Source organism: Aythya marila, assembly GCF_965140915.1.
Source record: "Aythya marila genome assembly, chromosome: 5".
Taxonomy (NCBI): domain Eukaryota; kingdom Metazoa; phylum Chordata; class Aves; order Anseriformes; family Anatidae; genus Aythya; species Aythya marila.
The window spans coordinates 33,414,369-33,435,063 of NC_139046.1; the positions used below are offsets into that span (position 1 = coordinate 33,414,369).

The 20,695-nt window shown below is 40.7% G+C and overlaps 1 protein-coding gene across 12 annotated transcripts in view; it reads left to right on the forward strand.

Annotated features, from left to right (window-relative positions):
• The window catches only part of MGA (MAX dimerization protein MGA), a 64,561-nt gene extending 44,079 nt beyond the window's left edge, over nt 1-20,482 (forward strand). For 2 of the 12 annotated variants that reach the window (XM_082762068.1, XM_082762072.1), the window contains exons 18-25: nt 5,618-5,742; nt 7,163-7,214; nt 8,856-9,041; nt 10,902-11,013; nt 12,203-12,436; nt 13,462-13,638; nt 14,068-14,220; nt 15,286-20,299. In XM_082762068.1, coding sequence (XP_082618194.1) covers nt 5,618-5,742; nt 7,163-7,214; nt 8,856-9,041; nt 10,902-11,013; nt 12,203-12,436; nt 13,462-13,638; nt 14,068-14,220; nt 15,286-16,571 — 2,325 coding nt within the window. In that variant the 3' untranslated portion in view covers nt 16,572-20,299. Of the gene's footprint in view, nt 1-5,617; nt 5,743-7,162; nt 7,215-8,855; nt 9,042-10,901; nt 11,014-12,202; nt 12,437-13,461; nt 13,639-14,067; nt 14,221-15,285; nt 20,300-20,337 lie in introns of those variants that run through there. The other 10 variants (XM_082762079.1, XM_082762074.1, XM_082762076.1 and 7 more) reach the window with 10 other exon arrangements.
• The last annotated feature ends 213 nt before the right edge of the window (nt 20,483-20,695 follow it).

Consider the following 20,695-nt stretch of genomic DNA (forward strand, 5'->3'; position numbering starts at 1 on the left):
AAGTAAACTAATCGATGTCAGAACAAGTTCAAGTGGATGGTTGGGACGTGATGTTAAACTCTTGTTCTTCGAGGCATAAGAATTGCACACAAAGGGCCTGTTGGGAATGGCTGCTTGGCCTGGGCTGTCACAAACTGAATAGTTCACATGAGTACTTGGTGGCATGAGCCAAAACCACGTCAGGGGTTGTTTTTGTAGTTTAATGCTACAGATAATAGAGTCCTATAGCCTTCTTTAATTTGCTAGTCTAAACATAGCTGCTGTGTCTGGCAAGTTTCTTGCTTTCAGTGTTGTTGAAACTCTGTGGTTTTCAATCCTTCTTTTTCGGAGCTGAAAGTTAAAATTATGACGAACCATTATGAATGTTTATAACACTGTAAGTTTAATAAGGTTCAAGTGACGTATTTGTGGGTGATGTAAGTTTTAACAACCTCTAACGTGTTCTGAGCTTTTGATACAGACCACATGTGAGATCTGCAGACACTGCAGAGGGCAGGGGTGATCCAGAAACGAGGCATCTCCCAGGGTAATCTGTTGTTATCTGCCCTCCTTCTTTCTTATCTCTGTCACTGAAGACCCTCTGCCATCAGGCAGTTTGCTCTTCAGGAACCAGGAGTAGGGATGTAGACTGCCAGGAACAAACAGATGAAGAAGAGTGCTTAGAAACAGGCACTGAAGTGCAGAGAGGGGAAAAATGCTGACATTTCTGTAGCAACTTTGGATTTTCATTTTAGTGCAGGATTGTTCCTTTTGTGTCCTCATTCCTTAGGGTATTTTGTAAGCTCAAAGGCATTTAGAAGTCTTGTAATTACTGGAGTGTGTTGAGGATAGCTTCCTAGTACAGGTGATAGAAAGCCCAACTAGAAGAGATGCGTTGCTGGGCTTGTTGCTCACCCAAGCAGAAGAACTTAAAAGAGGGGTCAAGATTGGAGTTTTAAACTTAGGGTGGATTTAAAGCAGGTATTAGAAAGAAATTCCTTACTTACAAGAATGGTGAGGCACAGGAACAGAGAGGTTGTAGTTGCCCCATCCCTGGAAGCATTCAAGGCCAGGTTGGATGGGCCTTTGAGCAACCAGTGTCCCTGCCCATGGCAGGGGGGCTGGAAATGGGTGGTCTTCATGGTCCCTTCCAACCCAACCCATTCCGTGAGTCTGCGAACTGCAGGACTGCGGAAGGACCGGCATCAGAAAGGTGGGGCTTCCACAAGCACTTCAGAAGTTGAAACGTGACAAGAAGTCATGCTATGGGCGGGGGGTGGCCTATGAAGGGTTGGTAGGATTTGTGTAGGTATAGCAGGTCTCAGTGCCTATCTTAAGAAATGGACTTCAGAGGTTCTACGCAGTTGTGATAGTTTTTGTGTTATCAGGAAGTCAGAAAAAGGTGAAGGGGAAAGATTGGCCATCTTGAAGAATTTTCCCTTTGTTGTTAGAAGTCAGAAGGGAAATTAAGTGTTTCTTGGTTTACATCTGTCCACATGCAGGATTTGTAAACTTCAAGATGTGAAGTTCTTGGGTGGGCAGTGACTTTTTGCCTCAACTTTTTACCTCAGTCTTTTCACCTGTCTTCTACGAAAAAATATACCGTGCCTCAGGCTTTGGGTACCATTTTTTTTAGTATGGTAACATGTAGAGAGTTCTACCATGAGAACAGCTCTAGCTGGGTAATAATGGGTAGCCCAGTGTAACCTGTCAGTGCTCAAAAGCTTGACCAGGATGGTGTTTCTAGCAGAAGTTAATTTCCTGTTTCTTCTATCTTCAGAAGTACCCTGTGATATGCCCTTCCTGCAGTGAAATGATGCCTAGGTATACATTAGCCAGAGGAGTTCTTCCCTGTTAAGTGAAACTGTTTGTATCTCTTGCCTGTCGAATCACAGCAGTGATGCTCTATAAAATGGGAAAGCTAGAGAGGATACCAGGAGGCTTCCAGCAACAGGGGAAGCTTTCTGCATGACCAAGGAGCAAGAAAGAATAAGTGCTCTATGTATCATGAGATAAAACTGTGTTGTTTTAAAATGTGGCCTGTTAAAATGAAGTTAAACCTCTTACACTTCTAATGTTTTCAACATAATGTCACTGAGTTCAGTAGTTCTGTAATTTAAATAGCATTTTTGTTTGTGTAATTTTTGTCCAGCCAGTTCTTTCCTCTGGCTTTATGATGGTGAGCTTTTCCTTCTCTCATCAGGCCCTGGGGAGGATAAAAATAAAAGCTGTGGAAGCAGCTATGCTGCCTGTTCACATCTCCTGTTGGAGCTCCGCAGAAACTCTACTTCTGAGGAGACAGTGTAATTTCAGTATCTTCCAACGTGTTAATTGTTTTTTTTTGTGTGTGTTTTTTTCTTTGCTTGCCCTTCCCTCCCCTATTCCCAGTTAATAGACCTTATATTCAGTTTCAAGTTCGTGTTCTTCTGTTCTGTGACCTTGTACAAGTGAGTCACTTGGCTCTTCAGTGGGGAAGCTGGCTATGTAGTTCTGGCTTGCTGCAGAAATGACTTAAAGGCAAATGGGATGCGTCTGCCTTAAGAACGAAATGACTTGTTTTGAAGAAAAAAAATTTAAAATGGTGGTTCTTGTTCACTGAAACTGGATATTGAAGTGTGAGGAGTTACTGAAAAATTGCTGGCTGCTTGGATAAATGATAGTCTCCTAGTGAGATTTTTGTATAGAAGAAGTTAGTTTCTGGAAGCGCATAGACCCACTCAACAGACATGAAACTAAGCTGTGTCTTGTTCACTGCCAATGTCTGTAAGTTGCTGAAATACCTATGCTGAAATGCAATGGACTTTTAACCTTGGTTACAATTTCCACGGATGAGTTCTGGATCCAGACTGCAAGTGGATATAGACAAGCAGTGTCTGGTGGGGCCTCCCTAGGTCCCAGGCATGCAGTGTCTCAAGGCAGCGGTGGTAACGTGCAGCTCCTGACTGGCCTCTCAAGTTCAAAGTGGTGTACTGCTTCCTTGGTAAAGACGGTTCTTTTTCTCTGTGCTCTGCTTCGTCCCAGTACTAACAAGTCTTGTTTTGTGGGTGGATACCTAAAACCTGGAACAAGTAAGGGTTTTATGGGCTTTTATGCATAGAGAGAAACAGTAATTCCTTAAGCTTCTGCCAATGCCAGTACCATGCTTCCAAATTCAGATCAGAATTTGGTTTACCTCCATGCTGCTCCCTTTATAACAGGAACTGTCACAGCATTGTACAGATGTGTAGCTGCTCTGTGAAAAAGGTTACAAGAAACCCAGTAGTAATAATAAAATAACTTCTTTCCAAGTACTGAACCCACCAGGTACCAAAGATGCTTTCATAGGCAGGAACAAATGGTGTCTTTAAATTCAGGCAGTGCTTTGGAAAAGAGATTTTTGAAAGAATGTGTGAGATTGGTCTCTAAGACTAGTCATTTCTCACCCACCTTCACTCTCCTTGCGCTTCTCTGGTTCAAAGGTAAGGTATTTTGCAAGCATAGAGATTGATGACTGGGGAGTGTGCACAGCAACATGTAAAAGCAACAATGCTTTTCTGTTCGGATCTGGAACAGCTATAGCTGCTAAACTGAGCATCACCTTTCTTTCTTTCAGCAGTAATATCTTGATACTTCTTCAGTACAGGAGGAGGTGTCAGCTTCTCCAGAAGTGAGTAGTTTAGAAGTTTATAACTCCTTCTACATAGGCTTTATACTACCAACACTTTGTACAACTCCTAATGACATCATCAGTAGAAGGTGATGGAAGATTTGGGAATATTTGAGAGTGATTTCATGGCAAGGGATGTTATGTAACTTCATTCAGTTTAAAAGACTAGAAGATTCTACAGGCAGTCAGGCAGTAATGTGTGCATATCTGTCGACACCATTATATTTGTACTCTTTATATATACACACATTATATATATTTTACTAAAGGCTACATCCCCAGCATAGCCTTTGGTAAAGGAGGGCAAACTTAATTTTTCAAACTGATGCTGTTTTCTATGGCCTCTATCACACAGCCATGGCAGATGATGTGTTATTCAAGCTTGGTTTCTTTTAAAAAAAAAAAAAAAAAAAAAAAAAAAAAAAAAAAAGGAAAAAAGATAATTTTCTCTGGCAGCATTAATTGACAGTAGTGGTCACTCTAATGTGTTGTCAATAACTAAGGAGGCAGTTTTCTTGTAGTTCTTTACTATATCACACACTGGGATATTAGGCATCCTGTTCCTCTGTCAAAGAGGAAATGACCAGCAAAGAGTTGCTTCTGGTGATAGATTGAGTCCCTTTCAGTTAACATAGCTGCAGATTTCACAGGCATAATTTCATGACTGATAATTGGAAGGATGCATCATGAATACCAAGTTAGTTATGCTTGTGTGATAATTTAGGTTGTTCTTGTCTTTTACCGTTTTTGTTACAGTGCTGTATCTAGCCTTATCTGTGGCCAGCTGAGTAAGTGCAACGCTTTTTCCTTTCTAATAAGAGCTTCTTAGAACAGCAGTGTTACTGTGCAGTATCACTAATGAGTTGCAGATAATGATCAGTACCACAAAAAGCATTTACTAAAGGCCTTCTGCTGGTACAATATTGCATATTGCCTTTTTTCATGTTCTGCACTCTAGTGTTGTTTTTTTTTTTTTTTTTTTTTTTTTTATTAACTGTTTGCATCAATTTCAGGTAAGTATTCAGTTCAGAGAAGAAGATTGCAGCTCCCCAAAAGAAAGAAAGAAAAGACAAAGAGAAGGAAGGAAAGACAGAAGAGAAGAATAGGAGGAGGACAAGATGGGGTAGTTGAGGGAACTGGGTGAAATGGAGTACAGAATGGAGGTATAATTACATTTTTTTTACTTCGGAAGGAGAAGGAGTTCTGCATTTTGTAATCAGTGAAGCAGTGTAGACATTATAATATTAAAAAACTTTAATAAAAAACTATTAAAAATTGCTTGGGTAAGGCTTGATTTGTGTGGGGGGAGGATAACCTGGTACTGCACATGGCCACAAGGTTGATACTTAACTCATATCACTGCAGTGGTTCTCTGTCTCCACAGATGATTAGCAAGTTTTCTGTGTCAGGAGAGCATAGAGAAAAAAGACTTTCCAAAATGTCTTAAATATTTGAAATAATTACAGGTCAGCTTTTTGGAAAGAACTGAAATTGCAGTCTTTATCATGTAAGCAGTTTTCTGTCTGACCCAAAGAAACCTGGTTCTGTGATGTCCTGTCTGGTGCTGTCTTAGGTGTGAGAGACCATTGCCAAGGTGGTAACTACTTCAACTCATGACGAGATAATGTTAGTTAGCCAGTGTACAGTAGGATATTGTAAAGGGAGTTAAATCTTGTTTGAAAACATAGGCAGGAAAGCTCTGCCCTGTGAAAGCTTCTCATCAGACCAGTAGTAAAAGCGTCAATGGCAGATTTGCCTTTACTGAAATTCGCTTTGCACAGTTGCTAGTGGGAGGAATTCCTGGAGGTGACAGTTAAAATAACCACCTGCTTTAGCACTGTTTATTGGCCAGTATAGCTGGAGAGGTTGTTTCTGTAATGGTTCTTAATGTTATAATGTAATCTCTTTTGAGACTGAAGTGAAACTGTTTTGGCCTGAGCTCTATTGCTAAGCAGATACTCATTTTAAAAAACAAAACAAAAACTGTTCCAGGATGCGTGTGAATACAGTGAGGATGACGAGCAGGTGGACATTGAGACCGTGGAGGAGCTTTCAGAGAAGATTAACATTGCCCGTCTGAAGGCCACAGCTGCTAATATCCGACCTTCCAAAGAGAAGTAAGCATCCCTGGAGAGCACTACAGTTCTGTATTTTATTGATGACCTGACACTGAATGAACCCGTTAACAACAGGTTTAATGTAATGGTAAGATAAAGCACGGATTGCGTCAGGTCTTCCTGAGCACTGGTGATTTCCAGTGTCTGTGAGGATGGGGCTGTCAGAACTAAGAATAGATTTGAGGTTTTAGCCTTTTTTTTTTTCCCTTTAATTAATTTGTTCATAAGGATATGTGTCTTGTAATGTAAAATATTGGAGTGAATTGCCTCCCTTCCCGCAAACTGAATGCGAGCAGGGTCACATTGGTCTTAAATGTGATTTTTGCAAGCTTCTGTTTTGTTTATTCTGGCTGGTAGTTTTGTTATTTCTAGGCAGGAGTGGTCATTGGCTTAATCCCTGATCCTGTAAAATGAAAGCTTTGACTTTGGGACCACTGCCGCAGCAAACAAAGCCTTTTCTTATTTGTATACAGTCTGCCACGGTTGGATAGCTTGGCTCTTTATGGTTCTGTTTTTTTGTTGTTGTTGTTGCTGCTGCTGCACTTGCATTTATAATGAGAGAATGAAAAGTAAAAGCATCGTTTACTTAACGTATGTAAAGTTGGTCATAGCTCTTTCTCTATTCTATTAAAAAAATGGGGAACATTGTGTCCTTAGTTACTGATGTTTGAAGAGCTTTTTTTGGTAGAAACTTAAAAAAAATAATAATAATAATCTGGTTGGTGCTAATATATACCTCCCACCCAGATGTTTCAATTTTTTTCTCCAAAGATACAGCTCAGCTTTTATCTTAGAGAGCTACTTTGCTGTTCTTTGTAAGTTGTCAAGATCCTTCCGTGAGAAGAGAAAATTAGATGTTTTGTGAAAATAATTCTTTCAAATGTGTATTGTTCTTTGTTTTCTTCAAGCTGCTGAGAAATAATGCAAGGAAGCTGTTTTTATGTTTTAGGATAGTAATAAATGTGAGGATTTTGGTAGGTTGTTTTTGGTGGGGGAGGGATTGCTCTGTCATCTGTACTGAATCTATGTTGGTTTGTTTTGTTGTCTTTTTTTTAATTAGCTAAACGTGCTAAAATGATAAAAAGCTAGAACACTATCCAAAATCAAAGAGAGATGCATTCTACAATTAACAGTCAGAGGCAGAATTTACTGTTTGACACATAGTGAAATAGTTTGTTGCTTGCGCTGTGGGATAATTTTATAGCTTTCAGAACAGCTGATTTTTTTTTTCCAGGATGATGGCATTGAAGCTAGAGTTCGCTTCCTTGAGAAAGCTCAACAGTATCCTGCTTTCATGTAGTTGCAAGGAAAAGTTAATTTCAAGGGATAAAAATGAGCAATACTAGGCTGGAATATACTTAATGAGGATAGAGTGCATGAGATGAGTAGTGTTGGGAAAAACTTTTTACCTTTCTTCCAGATACCATGCTCCTAATTCTTCGGATGAAAAATTATCAGAAAGTCCTATGAAGGTATATGCTCTCCTCTTTCCTTTTGGTATCACATCTCCATTTTAAAGATAAACTTTCATCTCAAGTGCGACTCTAATGCAATTTATTTATCTTCTGTGTATTTATTATTAAATGCAAGAAACGAGTATGTATAGATGGGGGAAGGGGCTCAGTCCAAATCTCTTTTTAAAAAAAAAAAAAAAAAACACAAAACAAACGACTGCCACTGGCATCAGTGGGTTTTGCATTCAACTCTATGTCCAGGAGGAACATCTACCTCTTACTTACTACTACGTTTTCTTAAGTGTTGTGTTCTTGGTATAAATAACTTCTACAGCACACATGAAGTAATAAACAAGTGAGAAATGCTTTTATGTGCCTAAGAAGCCAGTATGTAGGTTTATGTAGACTGCAGTGCTGGGCAAAGGATTTCTGAAAACAGTAGTTTAAATGATGTGCTCTCAGGCAAGTTAAAGACAATGCAGAAGCCTTTCAAACTCAAACTCCTTGCAGTCCTTCTGAGGCTTGTGCTGTATTTTCGGGTTGCTTTGAAGCCTGTTTCACTAACTGTCCGTGGTAACTAACAGTGATGTAGTTGAAATCAGGTACAGAGCTACCTGCTGGGAGGGTGGGGTGTGAGCCTGTTGTACACCTTGTACATTGGAGCGGGCCGGTACGTATGTTTTTGGCTGAGATAAAGATGGGTTACAGGATGCTCTGCCTGCCTTGCTTTCTCCTTGTACTCTCCTCTTGAGATTATGGTATGAGACCCTTCCTTAAAAGGAATCTGACACCCAACAGAAGAGCTGATGCACTTAGAGCCATAATGAGCTCATTCTGCCTGTGAGGACAAAGTAGGTGTCAAGAGCCAGGCTTCAGGAGTCAGCCTTGAGATCCCTCCTGAGTCCAGCAGGCTCAGAAGTGTTATCACTGGACCTGTGAATGATGTCAAAAACACATTAAGACTTTTTAAGTAATACTTTGTCATGAAATAAATACCATAATAATACAAAACCTGTAAGAATAATTATGAAATAACAAATCTTCTAACCTGTAGAAATTAGTAATTATTACCTGTCAACCTTTGTGGACATTTAAACAAAGAAACTTGACATCAGAGTCTGTCAACACTTCTGTTTCTTGGTAGATGTCTGTAGTGATCAATATCCATGGCGTCTTTTGTATCTGCAGTGTCTGTTGGCCTCTATTTATATGTACCCATGAAACAAAATAGAAATGAAAACAGTTTAACTCCAGGGAAAAAAATATGTGTCCTGTATTTGATGAAATCATTTCACTTATTAGTAGACTTTTTTTACAAAACAAAAACATTGGGCTCAAATGTGTGATTTTGCTGTAATACTGTGGCTTAACTAAGTAGCTTTGCATTGCAAAACCTGAAAGCTCATGAATAGAAAGGGCTGCTCATGATCTTTTCTTTTAAGGTTGATGTGATTATGTTGGTCATTTCTTGTGGGTCAGCATTTCATGCTTCTTGCTTGTGCTTCTGACACCAAGCTTTCATGAAGACCATAGCTGAATAGCACAACATGAAATCTTCAGGTGTCTGTTTAAACATTGCAAATCAAGCATGTGTTTGAATATTGTGTGCTGTTAGATTACCTTTGTTCTTTAAACTGGTTAATATGGTTGCTTCTCCAGCAGAATCCTCAAATCTGGAGCAGAAAGCAGAAGACAGAGGAAGAAGCCTTTGCTCATTACCGCCAGACACACACAGCAAATGAACGCCGGCGACGTAATGAAATGAGAGATCTCTTTGACAAGTTGAAGAGAGCTCTGGGGTTGCACAATCTTCCCAAGGTCTCCAAATGCTACATTCTCAAGCAAGTAAGTATTCTGAGTTTGCCTAGGAGCTCCTAGTTCATCCATGCAGGCATCCTGGCTTTTTTGCCCAACTACCTCTTTATTAGACTGCTCTTGAGCTTGGAGGAGGTGATCCTTGAATATTAACCAGCTTTCCTGAGCTCCTCTACCCTCCTGGGCCTTATCCTATGGGACTCTTTCAAGCAGATCTTTAAAGAGGTCAGAGTCTGCTCTCCTAAAGTCCAGGGTTGTGAACTTGCTTTTCATACTCCTCCTGTGATCGGGATCCTGAACACCACCATCTCATGGTCACGGCAGCCAAGGCTGATTTGACCTTCACATTCCCAACAAGCTCCTTGTTGGGGAGTATGAGGTCCAGCACAGCACCTCCCTTTGTTGGCTCTTCTGTCACTTGGAGAAGGAAGTTACCCCGTAGTGTACAGACCTTTAAGAGAGGCACTGCTGCATGTTGAGTTCCTAGAAAGGGGGTTGGGGAATTTCTCCATAATGGTGCCTTTGTAGGAACATCCTTACCTACATGCAAATGCTGGAGGTGCAGACACCATTTAAACCCCATTTTGTGATTCCTCCCCATCACATCCCCCTGTGTCCTTTGTTCAGCAGCCCTGTCCATGATGCACAGGGCTGCTAGTTACTTGCTGTTTACCCCTTCGTTTTCAGATTAAAACCCTCCTTATTAGCTCAGCCATTCTGCTGGCAAAAATGTATTTGTGCCCCTTAGTGAGGTAGATCCTGTCTATTCCAAGCAGCTGGGTTCCATAGTCACAGATGCCAAAACCCTTTTGCTAGCACCGGTTCTGAAGGCAGTTACTGATTTGTACCATCAGTGCTCTCCTCCTCACAGCCTTTCTGCTTACTGGCAGGATTGAAGAGAACTCCACCTGGGTTCCCATACCCTTGCCTGCTGCCCCCAGAGCTCTGTGGTCACTTCTCGTACTGTCCAGGTTTTTCCTAGCAGCATTGTGTGTATCCACATGGAGTTAGGAGCAGGGGCTATTAGTCAGAGGGCTGGACCAGCTTCAGCAGTTGCTCCACAGTATCCTGGATTCGTGCCCCCTGGTCAGAAGTCACCAGCTTCCATCCTGCCCTCTCTCCAGCAATTACCTCAACACTGGGGGTGGACACTGCCAGCTTCTCTCCTTCAGCTCTTCAAGTCACTGTCACAGGGAAGAGCCTCTCATCTCCCTTTCACCTTCTGTGATGTTGTGCAGCCTGCAGTAGTCAAAGCTGGTCTGAAGTCTTCGAGTGAGTCTGTGATATTCAGCAGAGAACTTCAGGCACCTTTACAGGACTGTAGAATAAAACAACACCTGAAACAACTTGTATTCTCAAAAGCTTAATCTTGGTGTCACAGATGCATGTGTTCAGATTAGCCCTCTCCTTGTATCCTTTGTGAATTTATCCATGGAAGTTTACATCTTAATTCCCCAATGGTTTACTGCGTAAATCCAGGCAGTTTTGAAATATGCAGAAGACATCTTGGTAAATGCAGGAGAAGATAACATTTCATTAAGTATTATACTGACATGCATAAAATACTTAATTGTAGAGATGCAAATGACAGGAAATAAAACATCAGTTGTAGATGTATAATTATGCTTATCAGCTGTACCTTAAAATTGTGGCATAAAAGTTCTTTTTTTCTTTAAAACAGCAGAACTTTGGAGGAAGGATGACCAAGATGTTTATCACTTTTCAGCCTGTGTTTAGGGAAAGCTGTATTTACATGGTCTGCTTTTCACATCCTTTCTCGAAGTCTTACTTTCTCATGATAACGAAAATAAATTTCATAAAGGTTTCTTGGAAGGAAAAATATTTTATTATTTTGTTGGTTTATAAATTATTTCCCTGACATTTTTTTAGGCATTTGATGAAATTCAGGGGTTGACCGATCAGGCAGATAAACTTACTGGACAGAAGAATTTACTGGCACGTAAACAGGATACTTTGATTCGGAAAGTATCCACGCTTTCAGGTGAGACTGTTTTTTGGGTACAAACTAGCTAGAATAATGAAATAAAAAGGTTTTGAAGGGTGAGAGAGAGTAATTTTCTGTGGGTCTGGGTGAGTCATTAATGCTCACTTAAAATTTAGACTCTTGACGCCAGATGAAGACCTGCCAGGCTCTGACTCAGCGATACACTCATGCTGATAAGAAATGCTTTTATTTTCCTGTATGCCTAAAGGAAGCGTAGAATGATCTTGGTGCTGCAAACCACGGGCTTGGGTTCCTGTGTGTAGGGTACGTTTTAGTGAGGAAAAAAACTTCATTACATCATTGGTCACTTCCTTAAACAGCTTTTCTGCTCAGTGCTTCAGAAGTATGTACAGTTATGTTCTTATGCTTCAGTTTCAAAACCTCTGACTCTTTGATGAACGTTGCAAATAACTGTGTGTGGTGTTTTTCTGAAAAATAGGGCCAGTAGTGTCCAGATGTAGGAGGCAGCTCTGTCCACAAAACAGAATTGTGATAAATTCTGAGCTTCTGCTCATGGGGGGATTTGAAGACCCATGTGACATTTATTTTGTCTTTCTGGGAGGTTAGGTAAAGGTAAACTTAGTTAAAGATAGGCCGTCATCTTAGAGTCTGAACTCTAAGTTGGAAACAAGTCAGTGCAGCTGTTTCAACTTCAGTCATAACAAATTGTGAGCATCTACAGGAAACGTACAATTTGTAAAATCTTGTTTTGATACAAAAATGGTGACATTAAATAGTGGTAAACTGTAGGCAAGTTTTCTTTTAAAGTAATTGGAGTAACAGGGCTCATCAGTCCAAGAAATTTCATACAACGTGAAAGTAACGTTTTGCCTGTTAGTAACACTTAGCATTAGGGAAGATGTGAGATTTTTCTCCACAGCTGTGGGTATTTTCAATAAGAACAAGTGCTCTTCTAAGCTGATTTTTGCTTATCAAAGTTGTGTTTAAGTTATTCAATGCATGGATGCTTCTAAAGGGAAAAAAATGTCTTGGAATAAATACTTTTTTTTTTTTTTTTAAGTGTGCTATTTACAGGAGGGGGCTTTCTACTGTAAAGTAGTTGGATGGTGTCAATGTGAGATTTTCAGCTCTTTAGCTTTGAAGATAGATTAATACTGATGTGATGATCCTTGTGGGTCTCTTCCAACTTGGGATATTCTATGATTCTATGATAATTTTTATGTAGGGAAGACAGAAGAGGTTGTCCTAAAGAAGCTAGAATATATGTACGCCAAACAAAAAGCCATAGAAGCACAAAAAAAGAAGAAACAAGTTCAGCCAGCAGAATCTGTTGTAACCTCAACTGCTACCACACAGCAAGAAGCATCTTCTCTTCCATCCAGAGACCTGGGCAAAGTGGCTATGACAAATAGAAGAGGCAAGCCATTGATACTTGCCAGAAAAGGAAGCCATGCCACAGGTGGGCTAAAAATGATGTACCTTTCATATAAAGGGAAAGCAGACATTGCAGGAGCATCCCATGGGAGGGCAAAACAGTTAGACTGCTTCTGCAGGCAGCTTACTTCTTGAAGCAGAATTAAGTAAAGGACCAGAAAGTGTCTATCCAAGAGGTATGGAAAACATTTGCTTTCAGTATATAGGAGGCTAGTACCGCTGAGGTCTTCAGATGAACACGACTTTCAGAATGATGAAAAATGCGTTGCTGTTTAGTTGTTCTTCAGCCTCATGGAGTTTCACTGCAATCCTGTAGGAATTGGTGGTTCTTTACTGCTGACTCAAAGACGGAAGCTCAACCCTGAGAATACTGCAGCTGCTGGAATAGATTTAGCTAGTTATAGAGGTGGAAGAAGATTTGCTTTTAAATTAAAGGATAGAATTGTCAGACACTTGAGAAATTTTTGGTGCTGGGAATTTGCAGAGAAGTAATTGATGTTTACAGAGACTTTCTTGCCTAGGAAGGCACAAAAGAATTGCAGAAATCCAACCTTTCGTATTATTACCACTGTAAGACTCTGTAGCAATCTGGTGATGTTTATTTGTTTTGGTAATCATAGATCTTGAAGTGGTCTTCAGCTCTCATAAACAACTGATTGTTTTGGTTTCCCAAGCCTTGTTTTTGTCCAGTCCAGGGGAAGTTTGGCATCAGAATTTGGATGTGGTGTGAGAATTTCTTTCCATTCTTTGACTGAACAAAGTCCCCTTGTAATTTCACCAAGACTGCTGTGATATTTGATCAGGATGTCACTCTGAAAGGTTAAGATTATATTATAGTGCATGAAAAGGCAGTACAGACTGGTTCTAGCTGCGTAGATCAGGTTCCTGAAGCCTGTGTAGCTTCTGTAGCAGCTTTCTTATCTCGGGCTCGCAAACCTTCTAGTCGGAGCATCTTGCACACCTGTGCTTGATGCTGGATTGCGGGATGTTGTTTGCCATCAAGGGTGCTATGCCAAAATAAATTGCTGATTTACATGTTTTTTTTTACAGAGGACACCTCCTCCTCGCTCACACTGACTGCTGCAAGCCTAGTGATGACTCCACAGGGGCAGGTGCTTACGCTGAAGAGCCCTCTGGTACCAGGGCAGGTAGCAGCTGTTCCTTCCACACTCTTGCAGGCTGAGCTAAAGCCTCGAGCTGCCAACACCACCGTGACAGCACAGCCAGGTATGATCATTGAGAACATGCTAATGAAAATACCGGGCTATTCACTAATGTTTACAGTTTACAAAGTAACTTGTTCTTTAGTTTTTCTTTTAATTTTTCATTCTTTGAAACCTAGTGAGGTAGAACCTCATTGATAAAAGAAACTTGAAACGATTAAGTCAAATGGCCAGTTTATCAACAGGTAAGTACAATCTGTTCAGTTTTTACTGAAGGAGGTGGGAACTCTGAAGAAAGTTGAGGCAAGAGGAAGAACATAGGGAAGATCTCTTAATTATCTAACCACTTTGTATTTCTATTTTTTACCACTTTCAGGTGGTATTACAGTGTCAAGTCTTGCATAGAATTGTAAGGCTTTTATTTCCAAGCTTGACTGAGTGTCTGAAAGGATCTTGTTTCCACCCCACCCCTCTCCCGCTTTTTTTGGATAAGGTATTGCTTCTGTGATGATTCAGCTGCCAGGATCAACAGTTCCTGTCCAAGTAAAGGGAATCCTTACCAACTCTACCATTCCTATTACACTGTCAGCTGTTGCTGGAAACCCAGTGCCCTCAACAGTAGTGTCAGCTACAGAGCCCCATTCAGGTAGGCTCTTTGTGTTTTGTTTTGTTTTTTTTTTGTGGATCTTTTTGCTTTTACGTAGGGAAGGTTGCCCTTGCAAAAATGAGGCTAAACTGTTTTTTCATTAGGAAGTAATGATAGGTGTCACTGTCTGGGTTTTCAAAGAAAATCGCTATTCAATGTTTTGAACAGATCAGAGGGGCTTTAAGGGACTGAATATAAAACCAATCCTCCCCGCCCTCAACTAAGTAAGAGGAAGCGTAGCCTGCAATGTGTGCATGGTCTAATGCATCCCGCTGGGGAAGCTGCAGTAAAAGAATAGTAGAGGGGCTGTTAAAAATGTTTGCCTGTTACATCCAGGCTCTTTCTCTGGCGCAGTCTCTTCCCATACCATGCTGCCCCTGCTGCCAGTTGGAGGTGGCCTCTGAGATCAAAAATGTTTTTCAAGACCAAGTACTGTATGTTGGGTCTAGGTGTGGAGTGGTTCCTGCCAGTGTTGCTCTTGCTGCTCGTCATCCCCTGTGTTAGAACAAAGCCGTTCATGTTCTGCTTTATTGTAGTAATTTCAGCATAATGAATTGTCAAAAAAATGTGAGTTAACTTCAGATGTGGGGCTAGGGAAAAATCTGAGTGTTAAAAATGAGAAACTGCTGTGAGGCAAAAGTAAATCATGTGGTAGGCCATGAAATGCCACTGTGGTATTGTGCACAAAAACACTATTTCAAAATAGAAGTGTAGAAGTAAACTGAGAAAACGGTGAGGGAGAAAATTACCATTGTTTTCCTTTGTGAATCACTGTAAGAGTTGTAGGCACTGCAGTTGCTTTCATTTGTGCCAGCCTGCTGAAGAAAGGGACTGGTCAAGTGTGGTGGTGGCTGAGTTGTTTTTTTGTCTGTTTGTTTGTTTGAAGTTGAAAATTAAGCTGTTATTGTTTCAAGGCTTCACTTGACCAAAACTGTGCAAGTGGTTTAAATTGTGAATAGTGGCTTATTTGAGGAAGATGTAAAAAGTGAGTAAGTTAAATATAATTAGAAATTATCTTGTAGTTGGCATGGATTCTGATGGATTGTGCTTTGTTCGTTTTTTCAGAAAGTGAAGATTCATTCATGATGCCAAAGATTGTTAATGTAACATCACTGGCAGCTGAAGGAAGTATGAATCTGAACCCAAACAGAAACAAAAATTCTAATGCAATGACAGCTGCAGCTACTCAGGCTTCTGAGAAATCCTTGGTAGTAGCACCTCTTGAAAGTAGGAAGAGTGACAGCATCCTTTCGGAAGAAAAGGCCAAACAGTGTCCTGGAGACAGTGGAGGAGATGGAAGAAGTACCACAGGTACCGCCAAAGGTTTCTTTGAAAATAAAGATGGTTTTCCACAGATCCGGAACGTGTCCTGTACGAAGGAACGCCCAGAGTCCTTTGGCAAAAAGCTCTGCATTGGAGAGTTTGTAGGAAGCCAAGCCAGGAAGAAAGACAGCGATCCTGGAGGAGAGAGATTAAAAATGAAAGAATTGCCATTCCGCAAGCTGCAGCTCAAAGATTCGAGGATAGAAATGGAACTGAGGAAGGTAGCTTCTGCAATGGAGGAGGCAGAACTGGATACAGGTGAGTTACTGAGCAGCATTGAGGAGAGTGATGACACTGATGAGACCCTCACTTCTCTGCTCAATGAGATCGCTTTCCTCAATCAGCAATTGAATGATGATGCTTCAGGTATGTCGGAGCTGCCCAGCACTCTAAACTCAGATTTCTCCCATGGAGATGCAGAAGCTCGCCGGGGAACAGCCAGTGATCTCTCCGCTGCAGATGGTTCTTCCTTCCAGTTCAGCCATTTGGGAGGCAGTTTTAAGGACCTTTCCGAAGTTCCAGAGGGTGGTGGCTCTTTAAGTCCTCTCCTGCTGCACCTGGAAGATGATGATATTGCCGATGGAGACAAGAACTCTGGGGAGCCTTCATCCGAAGCAGATGTTCTAAAGATAGTGATAGGTGCTGAAATGAAGGATCAGCTTCCCAATCTGTCCATAGCCAGCGGTGGGAACAGCAAAACTGCAGAGACCACCAGTGTGACTCCTCCGGTTTTGCAAATGAAAACAAATCCAGAAGCTAGCAACGCTGACACTTTGTGGAGGCCCATGCCCAAGCTGGCACCACTTGGTTTAAAAGTGGCGAGTCTGCCAGTGGACACAGAAGGGCAGAGTACTAAAGTGATGCCCTTATTGGCGCCTATAGTTGCAAAACTGGCACCCACTGGGGTAAAAACTTCTTCAGTAACTGTTCAAGAAGGACAGGATAGCAAAGTAATGCCCGCGTTAGCACCCGTGGGCACAAAGCTGAGTAATACTGGGACCTTACCTTCAAACTCAGCAGGCAAATAAATGTGTGTGTGTTCTATCAGACTGGAATGGAGATCTGGAGCTGGTTTGAACCAGTGCCTGAGTCTGGCAACCTCCCTTGTCTGCAGCGCTTTGTTTTCTGTATGGCATCAGCACTCTGTTCATCCGAGGGCAGGCCCCAAATTGAGAAATAAGTGCTATGAAACTTTCCGCATGTTGACATATTTTTACCTCGCTGTTGTATTCTGGGTATTCTCCTTCTCCTTCACAAAGCGTGGAAGATGATCTATCTATAACCATTGCTGGGCACATGGTATCCTTCCAAAATTGGGTCCTTTGTGGAAATAGTTTGTAAAAGGACTGAGAAACCTAGGCTTATTGACAGATATTTATTTTTTCCCAGTAGAGAGGCACCTGTCTGTTGTTGAGGGAAAAAAATAAGGTTCATTTGGTTTTGTACCAGGCAAACTATCTATGCAGAAATGGGATTGTTTCACATGTGCTGTTTCTAAAGTTTTGCAGAATATGATGAATGTGCAGAAACGAGATTGCAGTTACTCTTAAATTTGCTACCTAGAGCAGAGGGGAAACTGGAGACTGTGCAGAGGGCTGAAGTGAAAAGCTTCTGTTCTTTGGTGCTAGATAGTTCTCTGGCAGAGACTCCTTTTAGGAGCTTATGCACAGAATATTGTCATAAACATCTAGAAGTCTCACTGCATGGGGGAGATGATATTTCCCAGTGCAATTAGGATAGCATGTGAACTTCAAAACAAGTAAACAGAAAACAAACAAAAAAAATACACAGAAAAGCCCCCCACCACGTTCACCTCATGGCCCTATACAAGTAACCCCTCCTTTGATGGTTAGGGCATCTGTAAGGGAGAATCTCAGTAGAAAAAAATGTGGGCACCCCCTTTGCTACACCTTTAAATACACTGCTGAAGTAGCTTGAGTGTTTTCCCAGTTCTCTTCCTCATTCTTCCCGTTGTTTCTCAAGATGTATTTGGTGGATAGGATGTTAATAGAAAGTGTTGTTTCATAAAAATACAGAACACTTTCAGACTGTTGTAGCCTAAAATAAATGAGCAAGGTGTATATGTGAATGTATATATGAAAATATGTGTATATCTTTCCAAACCTTCCATTTCTTTATAAATTCAGGAAAGGTACTCAGAGGTTTCTCACTGCATTTGCACAAGATGTGTATAGCAAAAAAAAAAAAAAAAAAGTCAACAAAAATGCTCATTACCAGGGAAATAGGGCAGTATTGAATCACAAGATGTATTTTTTATTCTTCTCTGCCACTGCTTACTCAATAACCTGTAGGTGCTCTTCACTGTTCAGCTGTTGGATGTGAAGTGCCTGCAGACTGTAAAGATATTTATATTTTTGTACACAATTTTTGTTTTCATAGTTTTCTTGACAAATGAAATTTTCAGCCTAAGAGAGATGATTTGTTAATGAGTGTATACACAATCTTTTCCTATCGAGTTTGTAAATAGGAATTACTGTGCGCTTGAGGGGCTTCTACACTGCTCCTAAAGGGTAAAAACCATGGCCATGAAACAGATACAGAAAGCGGGAGGTAGACGGTGCGTTTTGCTTTATGTTTAGGAATGTAATCCTGTCTTACTGTCCCAGCAGCTGCAGCTGGGGTTCCCGATCTTTGGTGCTGCACTAATGCAGGAATTTCATCTGTCCAGCACTGAGGTTGTGCAGGTGCTGAGTGATGTTCTTCCACAGTTAGGTAGCAGTGTTTGCTGTACACGCCGTGCAACCATACGCCCTATTCAGTGAGCTGCAACTTCTGGAGCCGTGTTGAGGTTAGGTCCACCAGGGATATGTATTCTGTGGGTGTTGCCTTGTCTTTTTAACGATTTTTTTTTTTTAATTATGCTGCAGAGGAGAGAAGCCCCTATAGTTAAGTATGCAGGAAGTTACTCCAGAGTCTACGTGTAAAAGGTGTCTTCACCTTGCCACTCTAACTGGTGTGTTTTAAAGCATTTACGTATAACTTACTGCCGTTTGCATATTTGTTATTTAAATATTTGATACGAGCCCTATATTCATTCTTTGGAAGAGAGAATATAGGTCAGCCTGAGAGTCGTGCAGGGTCTTACCATTGTCACTGAATGCCTTAGAAAAGGGAATTAGCATGTGAAGATGTATGTATGCATATTTTGCTTATCATTAAAGGATTTTAACTCATTTTAAATCAGTGGAAATCTGGAGTAACTATATTAGTTCAGTAGCACTATATTAGACTTAAATTTATTTGCCTGGGAATTGGGTTCTGAGCATTTCTAATAGGCTGCAGTTGCTTTTTTTTAATTTACCTATGGCAGTTTGCTTTGCCAAGAGTTTTTATGCCCCTTGTGTGTGAAACAGCAACTAAAATTGTGCTGTGATTCCTTTCAAATCCCTAATCACTGACTTCCCTTTCTGCACCTCATCCTTTAATGGTCCCAAGTGGTTAATTTTAATTACAGGATCGTGCTAATCAGTGTCTGAATACTTTTTAAAAGGTGTGTGCTTTGCACACTTCTGTAAGACAGAAAGCTGCAGCATGAAAGCTGTTCAAATGTTATCTAAGATACCTGCTCTACTATTGCGGATGTTTTGTCCATTATCAGTGTAATGGAAAATGCTTGGATGTTTTTACTGCTTGGCAGGGGGGAGTAAGGACTTTTTACTGCAATAAAAATGAATTGTGAAAAGATGACAGTAAAAAGTTTTTGGTTCCTGAATGTGATTACTGAATGAATTAAGACCCCAAATTTGGCTGCAAAAGGTGCACCTGGTGCAGTTCCCAGAAGGTTAGATGGTGGCTTCTACCAGGCAACAAAGCATGTTCGAAATGCTCTCAGCTTCTGCTTCTTGTTCCACCATCTCTTGGCTGCAGCTTAATATTTTGCTAAGAATTTAAATGATGACTTACCCGTCTTTTTTCTTTTTTTAACTCTTCCCTCATGTTCCTGTTGGTTTGAAATAAACCTTTTAACAATGACGTATGCTGTCTTTGAGGCAATAATGCAAGAATGTGACATGTAATGAAAAGATATGAGAATAAGGAGAAGGAAACCCCTGCAAGGCGCACATTCTCACTCTAGACCAAGAGACCTGGAGATTTTCTTTGTTTTTTTACACATCTGTAAATAGACTGGAATGTTTTTAAGAATATAATGAAATGTCAGATTTAGCTTTTTTCCTTTTATATATTAAAATATATCTTTCCCTCTTTTCTGCTTTTGAAAAATGGATATTTTTGTAGAAATCTAACAGTACAAGACTCTTAAATAACTGTATGTGAGGGACAAAGTGTAAAACTAAAATAAACCAATCAAGCTGAACTAGAAACTGGCTTTGAAAGTTTTTTACAGGGAGGGAGAGGGAGGAGAAGTTCTGTGGTGGTGCTGTTTGTGGCATGTAGCGCTGTACCTGAGCACATGACAAATGTACGCTCTGAGGCAGAATTTTTGGTAACACAAGCACTGGTTTCTCTTGGTTCAAGTAATCAGCTCAGAAGAGATGAGTCTTTTGATTCAGCCTTCAGCAGTGCGCAGGACATGCTGGTGGTTGTAAAGAAGGATTTTGACTTAACGAAATGCAGGAAAGTTAACGAAGGGACTTTTCACCAAAATGCAGGTGAAAAGCAGGAAGCAGGAAGCCTGCTTATGGAGTCAGTGGGGTTAACATATGGTCACGGCATAAAAGAAAAATATCTCAAAGATTGTCTCCATAAAATCACCCTCCATGTTCCCTCCCTAACCCCAAATACAGATTAATCTTTTTTATCTGTTTCCTTTAGAGATGTTGTACAACACAGCTGTCCTCATGGGAGCGAGCCCGAAGATCTGTCCCCAAGTGAAGTGTCAGAGGAGATCTTTTAGAAGAAATAGATGAAATGCCTGCTACAAATCAGCACCTATCGCTGCTATCGCTTAACTTCCATATTCTGTTAAATGGGAGATGACACGCTGATACATGCTTTTTAAATAAATAAATATATATATATATTTAACATCTACAAATGAGCAAGTTTGACTTAGAGCCCTGAGAAAATACAAAATACAATGAAGCAAGCAAGTAAGGGTACGTGATGGACTGGGGAAAAGGTGACGCAGATCTTTTATATTTATTTTTAAAGATGAACAGATCTCATGGGA